General features: G+C 32.0%; 2 protein-coding genes and 1 non-coding gene across 4 annotated transcripts; 2 read left to right on the top strand and 1 right to left on the bottom strand.

Annotated features, from left to right (window-relative positions):
* The first annotated feature begins 4,772 nt into the window (after nucleotides 1-4,772).
* Nucleotides 4,773-6,948, top strand: LOC114756452 (peroxidase 25-like). The gene is made up of 4 exons (XM_028945397.1): nucleotides 4,773-5,012; nucleotides 5,127-5,306; nucleotides 6,094-6,256; nucleotides 6,346-6,948. Exons 1-4 carry the CDS (start codon nucleotides 4,797-4,799, stop codon nucleotides 6,765-6,767), a joined length of 981 nt encoding a protein of 326 aa, XP_028801230.1. The 5' UTR covers nucleotides 4,773-4,796; the 3' UTR covers nucleotides 6,768-6,948.
* Nucleotides 6,949-7,088: 140 nt separating this feature from the next.
* On the bottom strand, nucleotides 7,089-7,170 carry TRNAS-GCU (transfer RNA serine (anticodon GCU)). Its single transcript has one exon. It is a non-coding gene; the product is annotated as a tRNA-Ser (tRNA).
* A 4,102-nt stretch (nucleotides 7,171-11,272) lies between these two features.
* LOC114756470 (heme oxygenase 1, chloroplastic-like) lies at nucleotides 11,273-19,345 on the top strand. Of its 2 annotated transcripts, none has more exons than XM_028945420.1 (5): nucleotides 11,273-11,607; nucleotides 11,803-12,335; nucleotides 12,578-12,801; nucleotides 13,489-13,596; nucleotides 19,254-19,345. In XM_028945420.1, the coding sequence occupies exons 2-5, from the start codon at nucleotides 11,891-11,893 to the stop codon at nucleotides 19,302-19,304; spliced, it is 828 nt and encodes a 275-aa protein (XP_028801253.1). In that variant the 5' UTR covers nucleotides 11,273-11,607; nucleotides 11,803-11,890; the 3' UTR covers nucleotides 19,305-19,345. The 2 variants fall into 2 exon arrangements, with proteins under 2 accessions (XP_028801253.1, XP_028801254.1); XM_028945421.1 differs by lacking the exon at nucleotides 19,254-19,345 and adding an exon at nucleotides 14,253-14,512 and having other exon boundaries at nucleotides 11,284-11,607.
* The last annotated feature ends 4,252 nt before the right edge of the window (nucleotides 19,346-23,597 follow it).

The following is a 23,597-nucleotide window of genomic DNA, read 5'->3' on the forward strand; positions in this document are numbered from 1 at the left end:
GTCCTATAAGGAAATAACAAAGAGCTAATGTATTCCACTCCCCACACAGTTCCGTCCACTTCCACTTGTTCTTATATGAGATATATAACCCAGACCCAACGTGCATAAATTCATCAATTCTTGTTGTATTTCCTCAGAACTCACCCATTTTCCGTACGAGGGAATGACCACGAAAGATTATGGCCTTCTCCCACTTAAGTATGCAAGAGTTGGAGTATTTAGTTATGGCTCTGTTTATCTCTGTTTTTGGAACAAAAAAACAGAGGCAGCTCATGAAGCAGCAGTCGTGCCTATGAACACTGTCGGGGGATTGAAACTGAGTTCACCGACTCAGTAATTAATCCTTACTCATGTTCCCCCGTCCTCCCGTAATTCATTTCATTCAGTTCCCCATACAGATCTTCATTATTGATATATACACACAATCATTCATAATTCAGTTCACCAACTCCCTCCCTCCTCGTATATGTCAGCCTGTCTCCCACCCCTCACCTCTTGTTCTCAACTTTAATATCCTCTCTTCTTCTTCTTCTTTCATGGCGTTGCTTCTAACAGCCAGCTCGATCATCAACCTGTACCCCTGGCTCGTGGTCGACAACCTCTACAACATCAGGCCTCTTAGGATCCGCTGCTTCACCGAGTGGGATCAATCCCGAAAATATGGCTCTTCTCCGATGGTTCTATTTTTATTCCCTCTTTTATTATATAATACTCCTCCGTTCTTATTATAAGACTCAATTTGACTTTTTATTTGGTCCTAATTATAGGACCCAATCCATTTTGTCTCTTATATTTATACATTTTTTTCCAAGATAATCCTTCTAATAATGATAGTTTTAGCCAATATACTTAATTAGCAAGGATATTTTAGGAATGACAACACTTATTTATTATAAATAACCAACTTAACTTACTTCCTTAATCTCCTCAAATAAGTCAATTAGGTCTTATAATTAGAACCGGAGGAGTATATTTAAAAGATATCAGTTTATTATTTTTTTTCACATCAACTTCCACCTTATCGGCACACCTTAGCAAGTTTTATGGGGTTACACCGATCCAAGTCCTTTTCAAAGTTCGAGGACTAACGATACAAACAGAAAAAACTTGAACTAAAATCCACTCTTTGAAACTTCAGAGACTAGTGCCAAATATGAGGACCAAGAATAGTACATTAAAAAAAATGATTATGATCCCTTTTCCTCCAAATAATGTGCACAAGACATATCATTTGAGAAATAAAACCAATGCATAGAGTTAATACTTTTACCATGAAATTATTTGTTATAATAGTTCTCCCATGGAGGAATTTTTGTCGGAAAATAAAATAACTTCAAGAACAACTTTTCTTTCCAAATATTTTCGTGCTGTTCTTTTCTGAATTCGTAACACAGAACTCTAACCACCTCATCTTAAAAGGTCCTTGAACAACTTAATGTGTCGGAAAATTTTTTCTTCAAATTCTTCCCCAATCATCTTCAACTCTCAATGTTACTTGGCAAGAGATTTTAGTTTTACTTTTTGATTTTCCTGTTATTAACTTTAGGACATTCCAATTTCAGTTTTTTTAATTATTTCTTGGGAATTCATTTCACTTAATCGGCTATTTGCATTTGTAAACTCATATTATTTAAATATCATTTTTTTTCTTCTTATCAAACAAACTATTAAACGTTTTTGAAGTAACTTATGAAATTAACTAACCTTATTTAATACAACTAGAAATTTTAATTTTTCAAGAAGTATAACGCAGTTGCCAAGTCTTCTCAGCATAGTTTGCCAACAATATTCAAGCCAATTTAGTCAAGAAATTTTTGTTATAACGTGGTTGCACTTGCATGTGAATATTGCCAACTTTCAAAGTACCATGGTTGCCAATTTAGTCAGCAATTAACCTCGTTTAATGCAACTAGAAATTTTAATTTTTCAACAAGTATAACATGGTTGCCAACAGTATTCAGAAAACCATACTTAAATTACTAGTTATTTGTAACATGATTGCCAACTCTTATATTCACAACTCTATTAACGTCATTAACCACTTATGATAGGTTTTTGAACTTGAAAAAAATTAGTATGAGCCTAATTCTATGATATTAACAGAGCTGTGAATATTGATTGAGAGTTGTTAATCATACTACAAATGTTGAAAAAATTTAGTTTAAAAACTTAGAAAACACATGGTAAATAGCATTAAAATATCATTATAATAGTTGTTAATCAGGTTATAAATGTTAAAAAAAATTCTAATTTAAAAACCTGAAAAACACATGGTAAAACGTTGCAAATGTTGAAAAAATAAAATTTCAATTTAGTCTTTATGACTAGTTTATAATTTTGCAAATTTAGGTCACTTTTAGGATTTTAGAAATTCAACTCTCATTTTTTTTTAAAAAAATAACCCTTGTATTTTCTTTTATATATATATATATATATATATATCTCTCTTTCATATTCCTCAATATTGTTACATTAATTAGCAAGTCAACAAAGAATCATAGCAATAGGGCAAGCCACTCAATTATTGGTTTTTCTCCCAAAAGGATGCTTCTTGGAAATACAATGTGTGTATCCTCTTTTTTCATTATTATTTTTTAATTGTTTTCCCCACAATTTAAATCCTGTTAATATTGGCCCCACACAAATATATATAAATAAAATACACAATACTTTATTTCAATCAAATTGCTCTCTGACTGTACAAGTACCACTAAAGAGATAAAAGTGTATATTGTACCGCTGTGAACGTTCGTGTATACTTGTGGACCCGCATTCAATGAAGAAAGAATCAAAATTCCACTTCCATGGACATGTCTTAGTGCTCTGTCCTCAACCATCACCTGACCGACATTCGACATTAAGGTAAGAAATTTATGTTATTTTTACACTTTTATACTTGTTAAGATTTAAATTTAGTTTTAAATATAAGACTTTAATTTATTTTGTCTCATTTTTTAAAAAAAATATTCCTATTGATTGCAAGGAATTCTCACTAAGAAATAATTTCAATCATTCAATATTTCATTACACATGATTGAAGAGGATGATTTAGAAAGACCAACATACATTTATGACAAATAACTAACTCAACTAATTTTTTTTAATGTCATCAAAATTAGTTATCTAACTCTTATATTAAGGACTGAGATTAATATTTGCTAATATATGCCTCTGGTCCTATTTATAGAGTAGAAAGAAAAAACACTTTTTACTCCTGTTTATAGGGTATTGAAAAAAATTTCTTATGCTGATATATAATTTTACCTTTCATTTATTATTGTGTTGACTTTATCTATATAAGGTATGATATATATTAAATAGGGATAAAGTTAAAAGGTTATTAAGTTTTAAAAGAAACTTAATAAAGGTTTTTTTGTCTATGTGAAACATGTTAGAAGTGACTTATAAATAAGATCAGAAGAATGTATGTATGTATGTACGTACGTACGTATTGATTTTATATAATTAAACACACATCCACAAAAACGTATCAAGACCAAGGCCATGCTTGAGTCTATGGTCTCATTTAAACAAGGCAAGTGGTATTATCACTGGGACAGATATATATAGATTATATATATATTTGTATACTTGAGTTCCAAAATAATTAAGTTTCCTTAATTATATTTATATTGTGCAAGGGTATGAGGTATGTTCAATGTTCATCACATCTAAATGTTGCGCATGTATGACTTCCGTATTTGGATCTTAATTTACAGTAGTGTTTCTTTTTTTTTTTTTAATAGAATTTTAGGTGGTCACTTTCTTCTAGTTGATGATGTTACGGAACTTCACGCAAAGTTTGTACAAAAGTGATTATGGAGAATTTTAATTTGAAAATGTGAGCAAAAGCTAATGTGAACGAAATGAAAACGAATAATAAACAATTAAAGCAAGAGAGAACAAAATTATGAAAGAGAGAAAAAGAAAAACGCGTAGAGGAATAATGTTGAAAGCATCAATGATATGGATGGCAGAATCACCAAGGGATCGTAAACTGGACTCTTTATTAAATTAACCGAAATATTGGTTTAAAGATTATTGGTCGAATACGGGTTAAACCGTTTGTATGTGTGTATTTAACTATTAACTATTTATATAAAATATTGGGAAAATAAAAATTAAAAACAATATAATGGAGGAAATATAAAAGTCATAGATAATAAACAGACAGTGCATTATTGGTATATTAGTTAAAAATTTTAAAATAAAAAATTGAAAATGCGATTTAAAAAATTGCTACAAATTTTTATCATAATTTTTCATGAGTTCTCTTCTATGTTTTTTTTTTTTTTGACATCTCTTATTTTCCCTCTGTCCCTCTTATCTTCTTCTTTCTCTCCAAGTCCTCGCATTCCTTTGGGCAATTTGTCCAACTCATCGTATTGTCCAGAGTTACACCGGGTCAATTCCAAGTTCACGTAGATCACTTGTTTTCCACAATTCAATTGATTTATCGGATAGATTAAGTGACTAGATTATTAGTCCGATTACATAACTCGATCTAAGTATCTATTTATTAAAGTAAACCATTTTAACGTAAACATGACAAACATACAAACCCCGATATGAACACATGATTTTTTTTTTTGAAAAAAATCATAGACGTCTATTTTTTGAGTCAACTTATCTGCACTTATCTCTAATCTAACACCATTAAAAAAAATAAAGAATAAAATCAAAAGAAAAGAGAGCTCTTCTTTTAGTGGACGTACATCACATAGCCTTATATAAGGTAGGGGAAAGGGTTCAAATGGTGGAAGCAAGGGAAAGAGAAGAAGCAAGCAGTTCAATTAATGGAACGCATCATGTGGTGGGGTTGTGTTATGATGTTTATTACGTTGATGATGATGAGTTTGAGAGCAGAAGGACAACTCAAAGCTGGCTTTTATTCATCTTCATGTCCATCTGCAGAAGCCATAGTAAGATCAACCGTAGAATCTCACTTCAATAGAGATCCCACCGTTGCTCCTTCTCTCCTCAGGCTTCACTTCCATGACTGCTTCGTCCAGGTTTCACCATATCATTCCTATCTCTTCAGTTTATGGAGATTAACTTGTTGATTAAGAGATGATCATTATTGTTAATCATTAATTAATGTGTTTGATAATTATTATGATTAACAGGGATGTGATGGATCCATATTGATATCAGGATCATCAGCAGAGAAGAATGCCTTAGCAAACACTGGTTTAAGAGGCTTTGAAGTCATTGATGATGCCAAGTCTCAGCTTGAAGCTTCTTGCTCTGCTGTTGTATCCTGTGCGGACATTTTGGCTTTGGTTGCCCATGACGCTGTCGTTTTGGTACGCTTATCACCCCTCTGAATAAATTACACTAAATTCCCCAAACTTTTGATATATATAAATAATCTCTTTAACCTTTGAAATTTTATAACAGACCTTCCTGAACTTTTACATTTACACACACAAGTCCCATGCTTTTAGTTTTAGTTGTTATCTTTTTGCAAATGGCTCATATGTACTATGAAATTTATCTACATACAACTCAAATTTTGACAGGTTATATATATATATATATATAAAAAGGGTTAAGATGCATTTCAAAATATTTTCTTATATGCATCCAATATTTTGAAATATTTTTTCAAATGTGTTCATGAAATATTTTTTGATGCATTTAGTATTCTAAAGTAATTTTTTAGGTGCATTCAGTATCCTAAAATAATTTTTAGTACATCAAATGTCAAAAGGTGGGTTTCTTACTTAGTGCTTGTGCGCTAAGGGAACTCTTACTATTTATTAGCTTAGCTAGCATTCCAGGAGAATCTAGTCATTTAGTCAGTTCATTACAATCTCTGTAAAGCAAGGGGCAAAGCTTCTATACCTAGACAAAAATTACTTCAAAGTACTAGACGCAATTTAAAAATATTTTAAGATATTAAATATATTACAAAATATTTAAAAGTGTTAGATACACCTTAGTCACATATAAAAATTAAAGTTTCAAGGGCGTAAAAATCATGGTTTCGATTAAGGAGATTATTTTGTATATAGCTCTCAAGTTTTTCTCAACAAATATTTCTCTCCTCAAAATTTTATGGGTCTAAAATAACTCTTTGAAATATGGAAGACTGGTGGGCCCAGCTGGTCAGTACCAACGGGAAGAAGAGACGGCACCGTTTCATTGTCATCTCAAGCCTCCAACTTGCCTTCCCCACTCGACCCAGTTTCAGTCCAGAGGCAAAAGTTCTCTGCAAAAGGCCTCGACGATCACGACCTCGTCACCCTCCTCGGTATTCTCCTCCTCCAAACAATCCCTTAACACCTAATTAATCATCTTCATGAACCAATCTGTTTAATTCTTTTGCTTGTATACATACAGGGGCTCACACTATAGGCCAAACAGACTGCAGATTCTTCAGCTACCGTTTATACAACTTCACCACCGCCGGAAACTCCGATCCGACGATAAACCAAGCTTTCTTGGGGCAGCTTCAAGCTCTGTGTCCCAAGAACGGAGACGGGTTGAGGAAGGTGCCGTTGGACAGAGACAGTGCGGCGAAGTTCGACGTGAGCTTCTTCAAGAACGTGCGTGACGGTAATGTGGTTTTGGAGTCTGATCAGAGGCTGTGGGGGGACTCTGCAACACGAGGTGTGGTGCAGAAATATGCAGGGACTGTGAGAGGCTTGTTTGGGCTGAGGTTTGAGTTTGAGTTCCCCAAAGCCATGATCAAGATGAGCAGTATTGAGGTTAAGACCGGAAGTCAAGGAGAGATTAGGAAAGTGTGCTCTAAGTTTAATTGAAGATGGAAATGCGTAAATGGAAAGTTGGAAACTCACAATTGCGTTGTTGTCGGTATAAAGTACTGTGATTTTCTATTATATGTTTGGTTTGGGGGAAAATATTTGGTGGGGGGAAAAGATTTTCGTGTTTTCATGTAAAAGAATAAGAAAAGCTTTGAGCTTTCGTGACTCCAGGAACGCACGAATTAGGCAACTTTTTTGGAAAAGTTCTGAGCTTTCGTGATTCCAGGAACGTGTACGGCAATTTTTCTGTCCAGCTGGCGAAGACAAAACGAGCGTTTTATTACTTTGTATCAGAAAAGAGCCATTAAAAACCGTATTCGTCGCCTGAGAGATTCGAACTCTCGCGGGGAAACCCCATGTACTTAGCAGGCACACGCCTTAACCACTCGGCCAAAGCGACAGAGTTATTGGCGGCTTTCCTTCAAGTTATTAGGTGCTTTATTGACAGAAAATTAGAATCACTAGCATTAACCATAATATTTATTGGGTTTGATTTCAAATTTACCCTAAAAGTTTAATATTGTATTAATATTACCCTCATAGTATTCAAAATGTTAACAATTAAGATTAGTATTTGACCAGTCAATGGTAGGTGGTAATATTATTACGATTTCTTCATAACAAATTTGTACCTAAAAAACTTCTTAATATTAAGTACTTTTGAGTGAAAAATTTTAAAACAAATTTGCATCTTATTTCATGTTTAATCTAGGGAAGTTAAATATTTCTTGATGTTTGATTATTTTACTTCTTGTGAACAAAAGTTAGGAAATTAAGAAGTATAAATGTTTGAAAATCCTTTTCAATGTCTTCTTATCTCTCTAAATTTTCCATATAGAGTTACCGCATTGATATTGATATAGTGCTTTCAGTTTACAGAAACAATTAAAGATAAATAATGTATAGGTCTCAGGTAAGCAAATTAATTACTACTACCTTAGGACTTTATTATAGTTTACAAATATAGTCTTATAATTAGGGTTAAGTAGTATTAAGTTATCTGCTTTTGATTTATTACTAAGACATAACTTGTGCCAAAAGAAAAAGTGTAGAATAAGTTGTAAATTTTTAGATGTGACTCGTGAATTTTTTATTTTTTATTTTTCAAATTCTTTGGTTTGGGCTTAATGGAAAACTTTTCACGAGTCCTCACCTGGTGTTTATGAGTTAAATTGAGAAATTTACAACTGATGATGTGTATTTTTATAATCAAATCAGGTATTGCTTCAAAAATAAACGTAAGACTCATTTCCACTGCAAAATAAATTTTATATTTAAAATTATAGGAGAATATTCCTTCCAATGCCGTAGCTGACTTATTTGGTTGGCCATTTACTAACTCCTGCCAGCACCTCATCAAGTGAACAGTTTTCTTAAACAAAAAAATTAGGTCATTAAAAAATATTTTTCTAATCCTAAATATAAGATTCTTTTTATAATGTAAATTATACTATAAAATAGATCTTATATTTAGAATCGAAAGAATAGATAATACTGTTTTTGATTTGGGATCAACCAAAGCACATGGAGCAAATGGATATACAGCTTTGTTTTACTGATCGGCGTGAAATGAGGTAAAAAAAAGAGGTACATGTCTATATGATATGGTAAAGAAATTTCTTAGAAACATTAATCTTTTAGTCATTATAGTTTTTACTTATTTATCATTCAATTTTTACACTTTAACTTTATGTAACTCAATTCTTATAGTTTTAACTCGGTTGTAACTCAATCTCTTAAGTTTGTATTGCTACAACTTGGTCCCTATACTTTTAATCATTTTATAATCTAGTCCCTTCTTTTATTGGATATATAATTTTATTTTTAAAAAACATAATAACTAAATTATAAAATAGATAAAACTATAGGGATCGAGTTATAACGAGTTAGGGTATGTTTGTATTAACATTAAGTAAAACTGACTTCTAGTCCAATTTACTTTTATAACTGAAGTTAGAGTGAAAATCAGTTAGTGTAATGTGATTTATGTTTGGATAGGTGCTTATAAAAAGTTAGTTGAAAAAGTTAAAAATTATTTGCATGATTAATAAAAAAGTTAGTTTAGTTGTAAAATGATTGAAAAAGGTATGAATTTTATTGAATAGTAGTATTTGAAATTTTATGTTTTTAATATGATAATAGTTTAAAAAAATACATAAAACTATTATGATAAAAATATAAATAGTTTATTTGTGAAATTATAAAATAAAAATATTTGTTATAGAGAAAAATTTAAAAACACATTGTAGATAATTAATTAAATATATATAATAGACAAACATGAGTATAAATTAAAATTTATTTGGTCTCTAATTAAAGTAAATGAAATCACATAACTAATTAGATCGTAAGCTTTGCACAATTTTTTCATAAGCCAGTTAGAAAAGTTGATCCAGATTATATTGGATAAGTCAGTTAGAAAAGTTACTTTTTTTTTCCATAAGTTAGTTAAAAAAGAAGCTCCATCTAAAAAATCTTTCTGAGTCACAATAAGCTACAAACCTTAGTTTCCCGCTTCTCTGTGTGCTTTTACCATCTGCAATGGCAATCTAAACGAGACCTTAAACTTCAAGGACGAAGTTACAATTGAATCAAAATTATAAGGATTAAGTTGCATCAAGTCAAAGTATAAAAATTAAGTTACAAATATGTTAAAACTAAAAGAACTATTTTAATGTTCTCAAAATTTTTTTAAAAGAATTCTGACATCAACAGAATATATTCAATTCACATTGCCTTAGTACCTAGACTTGACAGACCTGGAACAGTGACTCAACTTCGTCTTATTAGTCTATGTAATGTTTCTTGTAAAATTATTTCAAAGATTATGACTGCTAGGATGAGAAATTTGATGAGTAAATATATCTCATAACAATCGCTAGCTTTTGTGGCAGGATTACGCTGAAGACTAAAAACATTTCCACAACAAAAATTAAATAAGAGAAAAATAAAAAAATAATAATAATTAAATATCCTACACGTAACTCGGACTAAAGACTAAAAATTTCTCCAAGAAGTGGCTCACATCTTTGTTTTAGATGAATTATGATGATTGAGAAAAGAGTAGGATACTGTCATGTCAATTTCTTCAATTTTGGTTTCTTTTTCACCGCGTTAGTTTATCATGTATCAGGAATTTAGAAAATATACTTATATGATCACATATATAGTTTTTTCTTTATATATTTTCTCATATAATTTATTTTCATACGTGGGTAAGAAGCAAGAGAAAAATCAAATTTAATTTATTATGATAATCATTTAAAAGGCGATCAGCACATTTATTTTGTGAAAACCATTAATATTTTGAAACTTTTTAGAAAATCATAAACGTGAAAAGAAAATTGAATCATAAACCCAAAAAAAAAAAAACAGCAGCAAACTGAATCATAAACAAATATGAAAAGTGCAACCTCCTAAATTTAATTGGGTTTCACAGTGTTAAGGGTTATTTTAAAGAGGAATGAAGAGAAGTAAATTAGTATACCTGATTTTTAATATAAGACGTAATTTGGCTTATCAGCAGAGATTAAAAAATAAAATAAATTGCCTTAAAGTATTTTATTTATCATTTTTTTACAAATTAATTTACTCATAAGTATTTTAGAAAGATCATGTAATACATGTTATAATACTTAAGTTATTTTTAAACTTTCTTGGTTTTATCAAATTAGTCAATTATATCTTATGATACCTCTTATCTTAATTATAAGACCTTATTTGTAGACATAAATTAGATTTTATAATTATGATTGGAAGTAGTATCAAGTGCCGAAAGAAATATCAACTATTCAAGTTTATCATAAAAGATTAAAGAAATCAGAGATTTAAAAGTGAATCAAATCGAAAGAAATAATCATGAATAGTTATTTTCTGTGTGTATATATTAAGTAAAAATTGCAATGAAAGATAAAACAAAATTATATACATGTGTATTCATAGTAGTAATAATATTAGCACTAATAATAATAATAATAAGACTAAACAGATTAAAATTTAAAATGTTTCAAATATCTTTCTTATATTGAAGTTAGTTTTAATAGGAATTTTTTTGGGGTAAATTTTTAATAGGAATTTAAAAGGCAAATATATACACACAAACCAATGTTAACCGTTGTATCAAAACAATATTGATGGTAATAGTGTGACAAGACAAGGCAAGTTAAATACGCTCATTTCTACTATCACTCGCTTACGCTACCACAGCACCAACCCAAGCAGCCGGCTCTCTGCATTTTGTAGGTGCCTTTCTCTTCTTCTCCTTTCTTTTCTTTTATATTCCTCTCTTATTTCACTGGTACTTTCTTGAGGTATATAGTATATAGTGATATACTGTATCTATATATTTGTATATTATTTTCTCTCTCACCCATGTGTATACATCTCTTTGGCGGTTTAGCCTCGTGTTTCAATCGTTATCCGTTGGCCAAAAACAAAAAAAAAACAAAAAAGATTTCAATCGTTTTCCGTAGTTCAAGCAAAAGGTAATAATGCAGTCAAACAGCCCCACACGAAGCCCAAGAGGTCATCCCTGTTGCCGACATTCATTTTGTCATCCAATAGTTGGAGACGCCAATCTGGTGCTTCGTGCGGCGTTTGATTTTCTGGTTTCTTGTTGGCTGAAATGCCTCATCCTACGTGGCACGTCGTCGACAAGAAATTGCCATCAATCAATAACACTTATTTCTCGTTTGGCCCACTGGGAACACAAATCCATATGCGAAGAGGCACGAGCCGCTCTCCTCGTTGTGTCTGTAGAGTTATTCAGAGCAGAGGAACTATCTTCTTTTGACAAAAAAACCATGGCAATCGTAGATTCATGAATTATGCCGTCATGGTATGGGCAAACATTCATTCCCATACTCTGTTCAGTCTCATCCGCCTATCTAATATAATATATATGTGTGTGTGCGCGTGTGTGTAATCTTTCTTGTTTTAAATTCACGATTTGGATGACATTCTAATTTAATATTGATTTTCTGTCGCTGTTTCTTCAAGATTACTATATCACACTTTCAATTGCCTGTTACAGTGTCGAGTGAGACTGGTAGATTAATTTACTTCAAAGGTTTCGTGCACGATTCGTTCATCTTGTGGGTATTTCGCTACGTTGTGCTGCCATGACTCCTCCAACCCCAGTTTCTCAATTTAAATCCCTCTTTGGTGAACCCAATATTGTAACACCTCTTCAAAATCCCATCAGTGCCTATTCAAAACTTGGCTCGCTTTTCTTGCCCAGAAGGTTATCTGTGCAATTTCAGGCTCCTCGTGGGGATTCAAGGATGCCGTTGAGGGCTATTACTGTGTCAGCAACCACGGCCGAGAAAGCCAAGAAACCGTATCCTGGTGAATCCAACGGGTTTGTGGAGGAGATGAGGTTTGTGGCGATGAAATTGCATACCAAGGTGCAGGCTAAAGAGGGAGAGAAGGAGATCAGTCAACCTGAGGAGCGATCAGTGGTCAAGTGGGAACCCACAACTGATGGGTATTTGAGATTTCTTGTGGATAGCAAATTGGTTTTTGACACACTGGAAAAGATCGTCTCTGATGCTGTTTTTCCTTATTGTGAGTTCAATTTATAAGTTGCTTTTAAAGGGTTCCTTATCTATCTGTCAATCTATCTACCTATATAGTCTGATTATTACTATATTGTTGATCATGGTTTCCTCTTTTTGAGGAACCATTGCTGTCATTTATATTAATCATGTCTGTCCTTTGTTGTTTACATGGACCATAAGTTGGTATTCCTTGAATTATCTTATAATTTCTAATGGCTAAATGCTGAAGTTCTTAGTATCTTTCTGTAGATGCTGAGTTCAGAAATACAGGATTGGAAAGGTCTGCAAGCCTGGCAAAAGATCTGGAATGGTTCAGAGAGCAAGGTCATACCATTCCTGAACCTTCTTCTCCGGGTCTTACCTATGCACAGTATCTTAAAGAGTCATCTGTGAAGCATCCCCAGGCCTTTATCTGCCATTTCTACAACATATACTTCGCCCATTTCGCTGGTGGTAGGATGGTTGGGAAGAAGGTAACTGATCATATGCATAATAATCGCTACTCAAAATTCTTGGTTTAACAGAAACTAACTGGTTTAGAAAAGTCTCACTTGTGGACTAGCATGTCAATTGTATGACTCACTTGTTGCTTTGCTTCATCTCCCATATCGTAATGGCTTCATGATCGTTACTATGATTGTTACATGTTAGATATTGTTCTATAGATGAGAGAAGAAGGTATATCCGAAAATGAAGCAAGAACGTACGTGCTTTCTCTGTTGCATAGGTTGATGCACAAAATTCTACATCTGAGGCCCATAAGGGTATTGTCTATTTGCAAATACAGTCCTCTCTAGAGTTTTGTTGTAAATTTACTCTTTATGATTTGTTTTTACCTTACTCTGTATGCATCTAGTCCAACATAATGTGAAGATCTTGAACAATGAAATCTTCAACTTTTCTCGAGTTACTGAGAAAGCTGCATGTGAATGATTTACCACCACTTCTGGGAGGATATATGTTGGTTACCAGCAATAAATGGAACTCACAATATTGTTGATCCTTCTCATAATCTTAAGACGCAGGCTCTATGGTGTTTTAAAACTTCATTTTCAGTGATTTTCTGGAGCTGAGGGAAAGATTAGTAGTAAATGTTACTTTAGTCCTATGCTCAAGGGTTAAGACATTATTTCACTTAAGTTTTCAAGGTTAACTTACAGGTGGCAGAAAAGATACTTGACAAGAAGGTGTTGGAGTTCTATAAATGGGATGGTCAGCTTGCGCAGATGTTACAGAATGTGAGGGACAAGCTGGATAAAGTTGCTGAAGTAAGCTTCTTATAACATAAATCTTTAGCTTTTTTTTCCTTCAGATTTTATGGCTATTGCAATAAGTTGGTTCTATTGCGAGTAGCTGTATATGTCGTGCGGAGAAAACTAACAGAGGGTCAACAATAAAGAAATTATGACAGATAAAATGGAGCCTATCTTATAAAATTCTGTGCGGAAAAAGTTGATTTGTTTCCGTTTTTGTTATAAATTCTGTTTATTGGTAGTTGCCTTGACGATCGACCATCTGAAGACCATCCAAGGAGCCAATCAGTAGGGTCGAATGTTTGAATACTAGTCGAGTCAATCAGAATTGATTTATTTTCTTAATATTGTTAAAAACATTTCGAAATTCAACAGGCTCATATTTTCATCACCACTTGATATCAGTAATTCTTTTTTTCTCATATTGTAACACAGTCCTTGAAAATTTTGTTCCGCACGCACTTCATTGATTCATTGATGCTAAGATTAATACTCAGCCAGAATCAATTATCAGCCTAAAACCATTGTTATTTAATAAGTTGCCAGAGGCAATAGTAGCTTATAAGATAACCATAGTTGAGTTCGTAATCGATTTCGAGTTAACTTATGAGATAATCATGGATTTCGGTTCAGAGTTGATTTTGACATAGGGTCTCAATGGATTTTATTAGGAATGGACTCGAGAAGAAAAGAATCATTGTTTGGAAGAAACTAAGAAATCATTCAAGCTTTCAGGCGAAGTTCTGCGTCTGATATTAGTGTCATGATAACAGTTGTACTGCTTGCTATTTGCGTAATTATTGTGTAAATAATGGCAAAGCTTAGAACATTGTGTGACCTGCATATTATGTTATTTTCAATTCATAAGGTTGCCTATATTTGTAATTATGCATGTTGACAGCTCTGTTTAACGAGTAAGCATTGTTTTCAACTTACTGAATTACAAAAGTTATCGCACTTCAATGGTAGATAACCCATTAAATATGTGTCATTGAAAATTTTTTCAAATTTACTCATGAATGAGGTTGCGAAATAAAGTGAAAAATATAAACACTTGGGTTTAAGTATTAATTGCAGAAATGAGATTAACAAATAATCACTAATTATTGTTTAAATGATTTATATTTTGAACTAAACAATTCTTAGGAAATAGGAGGAAAAATCTTAATGGGCTTGATTAAAAAGAAATTAGAAAACTGGGATTAGAAGTTTCGAATTAATTTTACTTACTCTTTTATCTTACCTTTTTTTTTTTTTTATAATCCAATTTCTCTAATTTTTTAAATCAAATTCATGAAATTTTTTTCTTCCCTTTATTTATTTCCTCACACCAAACAATATCAAGGAACAAAAAACCGGACCGGACACTAAACCGGTTGAGGTAGTGGTTCAAGGGTCAATGGGTCAGATCGGGGTCAAACCGGGATCAAACCGGTCACATTAAAATGATAAAATTTAATTAAAAATAACAAAGTATAGCAATATTAATAATCACTAATAACAAAATGTAAGGAAATACAACAATAATTTGATTGTAATTAAAACAAAATACAATAACATTAAGGATTTTGATCTTTATGATTTCTTAATAACTAAAATTAATAATTATTAATACCAAAATTATTATTAAAATTCATTTAAATATATAGTGATTGAAATATTAGGAGTTGAATAAGAAAAAATAAGATAAATAGCAAAATATCATTCAAACCGGTTCATTACCGGTTTATACCGGTTTATGCCGGTTTGCACCGGTTTATCCCGGTTTGACCGGGTTGATGCCGGTTCATTTTATGACCGGTTCATTGCTTTAACCGGACCGGACCACCGGTGAACCGGCCAGTTCGGTCCGGTTTTTTTTTCCACTGCAATATAGCAGAAGCAATGGGGATACACATGTATCCACCCTCAATTCATAAAAGATATTGGGTGTGGGCAAACATTGTTTAATGTTTAATGAGTAAACCAGAAAACCCACTTAGAGAGGAAAAATGAACGTCCAGGTGGCCTGGGAATGTGCGCGAGTAGGATGGGTTAGATGGTGGCCCAACAGATACATTGAGTGGACCACTTGGCCTCGAGGCCTGGGTCTAACTCGATTGGCCCAGCGTTAGAACCAGGCTTGATCTGTTGTTATCGAAATAAACCTAATTAACAAAAAAGTCTTGTAGCGAAAAAGAAGTCATGTGTGCAAAGTAGTACAAAAGTAAATAATAATACTAGTAGTTATAGTAATAATAATAAAGGTTAGTATCAGCTTCCGTCTTTAAAATTTGACTTTATTTTTATTTTCATCTTTGAAATTTGAAACTAGTGACTTTGATTTTAGAAATTTGACCTTATTTTGGACCACCTAAAGACTTTTAATCCTTGCCTTATTGTGTTTAGTCCTAAAAAAAGGTTTCACCAACCAAAACCAATAGTTTCAAATTTCAAGGATGAAAATCAAAATGAAATCAAATTTTAAAAATTGAAGATCATAAGTCAATAAATTAACTCAAACATACTTTTCGTTTATTTTTGTGAACATGTAAATTCTATTCCGAAGAATAAATTTGACCAAATTTTGAAAAAGGTTTTTGATTGTAAAATAGCTTAAAGAATTTAATTATGGTAGAAAAAGAATTAGGTTACAATATTAAAATGCTACTATAGTTACTAAGAGTTTAACTTAGTTCAAGAACAACACAAAGAACTTAGGGCACACAAACAAACCTACAAACCCACCAAGAATCATCACTACAAGACTCATGGTACAAGAAAAATAAAAGACCAAGCCCAGCCCACAAGTCATAATTACTTAAATAATCATTTAACCACAACGTGATACAAATAAACAACATCAATAAGTTTTCCAAGAAGTTAAGCGTGAATCCACAATTGGTCACGTGCAATAGAATCCTATGGTCTTTAGCTATTCTACCAGCACTAATACTCCATCAAAATATAGTAATAAAATTTTTTTAGTGAAAGTAAGTGTATAAGTGAATACAAAGACATGAACCCTAAGATGACAATATAAATACATTATAAGCCTAAGCCAGAAGAGGTCTATTAGGCTGTGTACACTTATGCCTTAAGGTGCTTTCCCTTACATCGAGTTGAATTAGAATGCTCTCATGAAAATAGTGAAGAACAGTGGTTTGAGGTATTTAAGTCCTAGTAAGTGGTTTCAAAAAATTATAAATATGAGAAATAAAATAGATTGAAGTCTTATATTTAGGACCAAATCTGATTTCCTAATTAACTATTATATGAAGTACCAAATGTAGTATTATGTTAATTATGATTTCAATTGATCTTGATTCAACTATGATTAGTCCACTAATCCTTGAATTATTGTCATAGTCAATTTAGTTATTAGTCCACTGGTCCTTGAATTATTATCACATTCAATTCAGTTAGTGGTCTAGTTTTCAATAACTTGGAAATAATATTCACCTTTTCTTTTGTGCTAAAAGTGTTAATTAAATAGATTATGCAAAAGTACACTTTAAGTTTTAACTTTAGGCAAGGTTTCTTTTAATGGAAAATTTTAATTAAGGACCGTAGTAGCTAGTTTATTTTAAACAGCCTCCAAAACATTATGAAATTTCAATGGAGGACTTAGGGACAAAGGGAAATTAATTATAGAAAATAAAAGACAATAAAGCTCTTGTTAATTGTTGCTTGAAATTTGAAAAGAAGAGGGCTGAAAATATGAGAAAATTTCATCCCACTTTTCCCTCTCACTAAAAAATATCACTCACATTCCTTACTCTTTCCTTTCACAACTCTTGCATCTCTCCCTTTCTGAAAACTCTCAAACATGCTTCAACGGTTGAGAGAGATTCTCATCATCGCCGTTGTTCTAGTGTAGCCATTGTCGTGGACAAAAGAGGAAACTTGAAAGGTCGTCGCTTTGGTGTTTGATAGTTGGTACAACAAAAAGAAGAGGAAGGAAAAACAGACATCGATTGAAAGGCCATCGACAAAAGAGGAAGGAAAAGTAGAAGAAACAAAAGCCAAATACAAGAGTGAAGTTTGGTGAAGGTAAGCCTCCTTATAAATCTTGAATATTCTATTTGTCTAATTGGATTTATTTGGAAGTGAGATAGGCTAATGGACTCCTTTTTGTGAGACTGAATCTTCCAATATTCTATTAGTATATTAAGAAAAAATCATCGATTTTTTGGGTCTATTTTAATGATGGATGCTCTGTTTTTTTACTTTTGACAATGTTGGATTATTTGTTTATCTTTATTTTGGTTTTTGTGATGAGTGGTCTGTGAATAAAAGTGTTAGTGGGAACATTATGTTTAGGATAAGGTTTGGGCTTGAGAGAAGAACTCAATTTTTGTCATTGTTTGTTGTTTAGTGGCCTAACAATTGAAGTTAGACAATTTACCTGAAGAACTAGTGCATTTACAAGTTGATTGTGGTAATTTGATATTTAGTGGCCTAACAATTGAAGTTAGGCAATTTACGAGAAGAAGTAGTGCATTTATGAGTTGATTGTGGCAACTTGACATTTAGTGGCCTAACAATTGAAATTAGGCAATTTATTAGAAGAATTAGTATATTTACAACTTGATTGTAACAACTTCATGCATCATCCTATAACAAGTAAAGTAGAGAAATTTTCAATGATAATTAGTGTACTTACAAGTTTGGAGTTTATTTAACAAATGGAGTTGCATGTAATGGATTTTACTATACTATTTAGTGTACTTATTAATGAAATAGTAATTATTATGTGAAGGCTTAAAAAGATGACAAAGAAGAATCCAGAAGTTATTGGGTGGAAGATATTTAAGGCTGAATTTTAGGGAAATAACAAAGAGGAGATATATAGGATGAAAGCAATATCAAATGCTACATCAGAAGTGTGGAAGAAAATGACAAATGTTGAGAAGGAGCTATGTAGGAAAAAAGAGGAGAATTTGACAAAAGAAAAGAAGAAGAAATATGTGACACTATTTTTGACCTGATTTTTTCCATCTATATTCAAGGAAGTGGCTAATTTTGTCCAAGGGAAAACAAATTTAAAGAATATGGTAGAAAATTTAGGGTTTGGGAAACTATTATATATCATGCTGAAGAAGATTCCAAGAGATTTATCTATGGGGGTTATATGTTCCTATGATCCTCCCACAAAAAAACTGACTATAAGAGGGAAGACATTAACTATAAAACTTAAAGTGGTAAAAGTATTAATGGGCTTATAGAATAAAGGTTTAAAAGTGAAGTTAGATGACTTAAAGGATGAAGTGAAAGAGCTGAAGTGAAAATATACGTCATTGACATATATTGAAGTTGGGGAAAAGCTAATGAGTAAGAAAGATGATGCAATGTTGGAGTCCTATTTTGTTCTCTTTACACCGGGAACTTTTTATCCTATTGAAAGTGCAAATGTTAGTGAGAAAGTGTTAAAAGTAATGGCTTGCACAGAGAATACGTGGGTAGAATTTCATTGGGCAACATTTGTGCTTGATAAAGTCAGTAATGAAATACAATGGTACAATATAGGCAGTAAAGAAGTAAAGCTTGAGGGCTTAAAAGTCATTAAAGGCTGCATCTAATTGTTACTGGTACTTATATATTTGCTTACATAATTAAATGGAAGATTTTACTAATTACATTATTCATGTATTGCTTAATTTGATTGATAACTTATTATGTTTTTTTTTCAGCTTTACTTTGCAAAGCTTCCCATTGGCAAAAGTTGTACACAAAACATGTGATGTAATTAAGTATTGGGATGATAAGGTTGTAAAGAAGAGAACTCAAGTAGAAAAGAAAAGTCCATGTGGCCTCTTGTTCAGTCACACTATTGGTGAAGTAAAGTCATCAACACAACCAGAAGGGACAAGCTTCCAAGACCCGGTAAGTAGTATTAATGTAGTATTCTCATTCGGTGAGAGTATCAAGATGACAGACTCACTCTCTGTACTATCAATAGGATTAATTATAACAAGTTAGACACTCATATGTATGTTTTCTGACATACTTTTAAATGCATAGGACATTAAAGAATTTTGGTTAAAATTCAATAAAAAATTAAATAGCGAGATGGAAAAGCTTCGAAGTTATGTTTTTAAAGAATTGATGAAGTTAGAAAGTAAAGGACCTAATAGTGTAAGAGATAAAGGAATGAATGCTACAGAGGTAGGAGAACATGAAAATAAAGATAAAGAAAAAGAAGAAGATCATGATGAAGATGAAGAAAAAGAAAAAAGGATGATGAAGATGAAGAAGAAGAAGAAGATGGTAATGAAGAAAAAGAAGAAGAAGAACAACTAGAAGAAGATGAAGATGAAAATGAAGGAAAAGAAAATGATGTTGAACCTAAAAACGAAAAATAAATTGAATCAGGCAAGAGAAAACAAAAAGTAGTGCAAGGTCTAACAGACATATTGTACCGGCAATAAAGTCACCATATCAAGCTATGTATGTGAGAAAAGTTAAATTCAGTGAGAATGAAGCATTTTATAAAATTTATACTGATTAGTGTTTGCAAAACAAGGGAGAAGAGTAAGTGTAAAGAGTGCTTTAGGTTACGATCGCATGTTAATAATAACATCATAATATTTTAATTTGCATGTTTGTTGTGTAGGGTTTTGGTAGATATGTTTGGCCATTTTGCAACATGAAAAGACTTATAGGTCCTTGGTCCAAGGCGGTGGATAAGCAACTAAGTATGTGCAATGTTGGATTGAAATTGCACTGGCATATATTGTGAATGATTTTAAATTTTGATGTTGCACTAATGTGCAAATTATGTTATTGATTGCTCATGCTCTGAATAGTGAACATAAGAAAAATGCTTTTATGGTTCAAAGGCATATATTTGATACTGATTTCATGGTTAATGCTATCTCTTTTTGAATACTTTTATATGTGTTGCTGATAATGCACTAATTTTACTAATTACATTATTATGTGTTGCTGATAATGGGGGTAAGGATGTAACCAACAAAAAGAAAAAGCAAAGGAAGAGGAAAAATGATCTAGTAGACAAAGGGCAGCAGATGATGGCTCAATTCTATGTTAGTTCAATCGTCCTTCTTGTAATTTTCTCACCGATGATGATATCCCTTGTTTAATAGTTATTTTTTGTTGTTTAGAGGATACACTTCATTGACATACTAAAAATAGTGAAGCCTAACTTAGAGTTATTGAGCAACCCAGATGCAAACAATGTCATATTATACCCTACAGTTTATGTCTAAGAAAACATGTGAGTTTTTATTAAGGTTTTTGTGTTGCATTTTCAATTATTAATATAATATAATAGTATGGTATGTTAATTTTATAGTGACAATTGTGGGATTTATGTCATCATATATTTAGAAGAGCGGCCCCATGTACAAGAGAAAGATGGAATTGAATGTATCATTCCTTATTATATAACAATATGAGTTGGATTATATGTTTATTTGTCAATGTATTATTTTTAGATTTTATTCTTACACTTGTGTTAATGTTATAATGGTATGTTATGCAATAGAAAGAACTCACTTCTTAAGGTCAGTCTTGTTATAGTGGCTCGTTACTTATGCAATAAATACAAAGTTGGCTGTTGTTTTGCAGCTACTTGCAAGGATACAAACACAACCAAAAAGAAAGTGATAATGGATCAATTGTTTTATGTCAACTCAAGATGTCATTTATACTAGTTTAGAATGTGTCAAAATTTGTATATAAGGATTATCCAAAATTTTAATTTTAGTGCAACGAATTATTTATTATGAGTATATTACATTTCCAGTAATTGCAATATATTTTCCCCCATAAATTTTGTACTTTAAGTACAAATATTGACAACTAGAGTTAGAAAATTTGAAACAAGAATAGTGGGGGTTAACAACAAGAATTCGTCATTTCACAAGTAGTCTTTTTGGAATAAAACTATCAAACATGATTATGCCTTAGTCTATAGAGAGTATTGACAACTGAAATTAGAGAATTTGCAACAAGAATACATGCGCTAACAAGAAGAACTCATCCATTCGCATGTGGTCTTTTTGGAATAAAACTGTTAAACATGATGTCAAAGTTTGTAGAGTGTATTCACAATTAGAATTAGAGAATTTGCAACAAGAATACATGCATTGATAATAGGAACTTATCCATTCGTTAGTGGACTTTTTAAAATAAAACTGTTAAAAATGATGCCAAAGTTTATAGAGTATATTCACAACTAGAATCAGAAAATTTGCAATAAAAATATGGGTGTTAACCACAACAAGTGAGGTACTTGAATTGACAAATTGATCAAATTAAAAAGTTCATGCGCAAGTTTGGATGTTTCATTCACAACTAGAATTAGGTAAATTGCAATATGGATACATGAAGTAACAACAAAAAATACATCTATTAACAAATGGACCAAGTATTTTATAATGTTACTAGCCAATTTTAGTGCAATACTTAGGTAGCTTATCATCAAGTACTATTATGAAATTTTTCAACTATCAATTCACTATGCAAAATAGATTCCAACTTATGACCAAAATTACTAAATAGGTTGTCACAGCTACTTCCCTAATCAATCCAAAAATACATATTAGGGTTCATTCATGTACAAAATTAGCTGTATACTAAACTAAAAAAAATACTATTGTCAGCAATAAAGTCACACAGGGTTCAAGTTACTAAAGTCTTTCTACAATGACCAGCTTCACTATATCTTGAGCAATGATGCACTTTCTAGTCTTGAAATTGTGATCCAATCCTCGTCACTCTAGGCCTTTCAGGATGGCGAGTAATCAATAGTGGTTGTAGGAAGATAATTGACAAGTAATCTTCATATCTAAGGGAATCTGGCCTAGAATGTCATGTGTCTCAACTAGGATCATGAGTCTACCATAAATTTTTTCTTGAGCAAAGAGTAAAGTCAATCCTCTGTGTGTGTGTGTGTGTGTTACCATGTATCTTCTTCATTACACCACATGTATGTGGGCACAGTGGTCTTAATATCTGCCAACCTTTACAAGTACATTCACGTCATTTAAGATTTACTCACATATCTAGGTTTTTCCTTCTAACCCTAAAAGTGTCCATTTTATGGTTTTTAAAGCTAGACCGGGCCGGATTGGACAGTTTAACGGGTTAGACCATTGACTGGTCTAGGCAATGGCTTGTATAGAGGCATTAGGCCACTTGAGTGGTCTAGCCATTTTAGGCTATCATTTATCCGTTTTTAGACCATCAATTCTGGCTGGAAACCATTCCAAATTTGTGAAAACTGAACGGGCTAAAGGACATCAATAAAAAATTAAAAAAAAGGCCTAAATCCTGTAATCTTGTATTATTAATTTATTATATTTCAAAAATATATTAAAAAGAAAAGACCCTTTTCATGTTTTGTTGCGAGTGCCTTAAGTCCCTACTATTTGAACCCAAACTTCTCCTTCTCTCTGTCTTCTTCCTTTGTTCACCATGCTCCACCATGCTCTGTTGTGCTCTGTCTGTATACGCTGTTGTCTACCATCATCTATAGACTGGTTTTATTTTTTGATTTTGTCTCTCATCTTTATCCATTATGTTGCTATTGTGAAGCCTTCAAGGTGTTGGAAAAAGCCAAGTTAGAGAAGTAGAGACTTGAAGACAGAAGTGATCATAAATTTAAAATTATCAAAGTCCAAATCTATTGCATTTTAAATAGGTAAATGATTCTCTTCTCATTGGTATTTATGAAGTCTTTGCTTAAATATTCTTTAAAGCTTTGTTCTGGGTTGTTTCTTTTGTGAATCTCTATGCTCTGTTTTTTTTTGGTACTCAAATATCTCTAAATATGCAATTTATAAGTTAAAAATTGAAGCTTTTTTCCTTTAGTTGTATAGTATCGATATATTGGACCTAAAAGATGCATAATGTTATGGTATTGGATGTTTGTGATACTTGGCATTTGAAATAATTCTGCCAAAACCAGAGTCAATTACCAGAGATGATGGAAAAGATAACATTTAAGTAAAGGCTAACATATAAGCTTCTATATATATATATTGAGTGAGTTGTAACTATCTGATGTA

The sequence above is a fragment of the Neltuma alba genome, unplaced genomic scaffold, assembly GCF_004799145.2.
Source record: "Neltuma alba isolate B1F8T4 unplaced genomic scaffold, ASM479914v2 tig00010413_pilon, whole genome shotgun sequence".
Taxonomy (NCBI): domain Eukaryota; kingdom Viridiplantae; phylum Streptophyta; class Magnoliopsida; order Fabales; family Fabaceae; genus Neltuma; species Neltuma alba.

What these genes read in the sequence shown, in the direction of transcription:
- LOC114756452 (XM_028945397.1), top strand. Translation starts at nt 4,797, where the DNA reads ATGGAACGCATCATGTGGTGGGGTTGTGTTATGATGTTTATTACGTTG. An exon ending in CCCATGACGCTGTCGTTTTG is followed by an intron (nt 5,307 to 6,093) that starts GTACGCTTATCA and finishes GAAATATGGAAG; the next exon opens with ACTGGTGGGCCCAGCTGGTC. An exon ending in CGACCTCGTCACCCTCCTCG is followed by an intron (nt 6,257 to 6,345) that starts GTATTCTCCTCC and finishes GTATACATACAG; the next exon opens with GGGCTCACACTATAGGCCAA.
- LOC114756470 (XM_028945421.1), top strand. Translation starts at nt 11,891, where the DNA reads ATGACTCCTCCAACCCCAGTTTCTCAATTTAAATCCCTCTTTGGTGAA. An exon ending in TGATGCTGTTTTTCCTTATT is followed by an intron (nt 12,336 to 12,577) that starts GTGAGTTCAATT and finishes ATCTTTCTGTAG; the next exon opens with ATGCTGAGTTCAGAAATACA. An exon ending in GTAGGATGGTTGGGAAGAAG is followed by an intron (nt 12,802 to 13,488) that starts GTAACTGATCAT and finishes GTTAACTTACAG; the next exon opens with GTGGCAGAAAAGATACTTGA.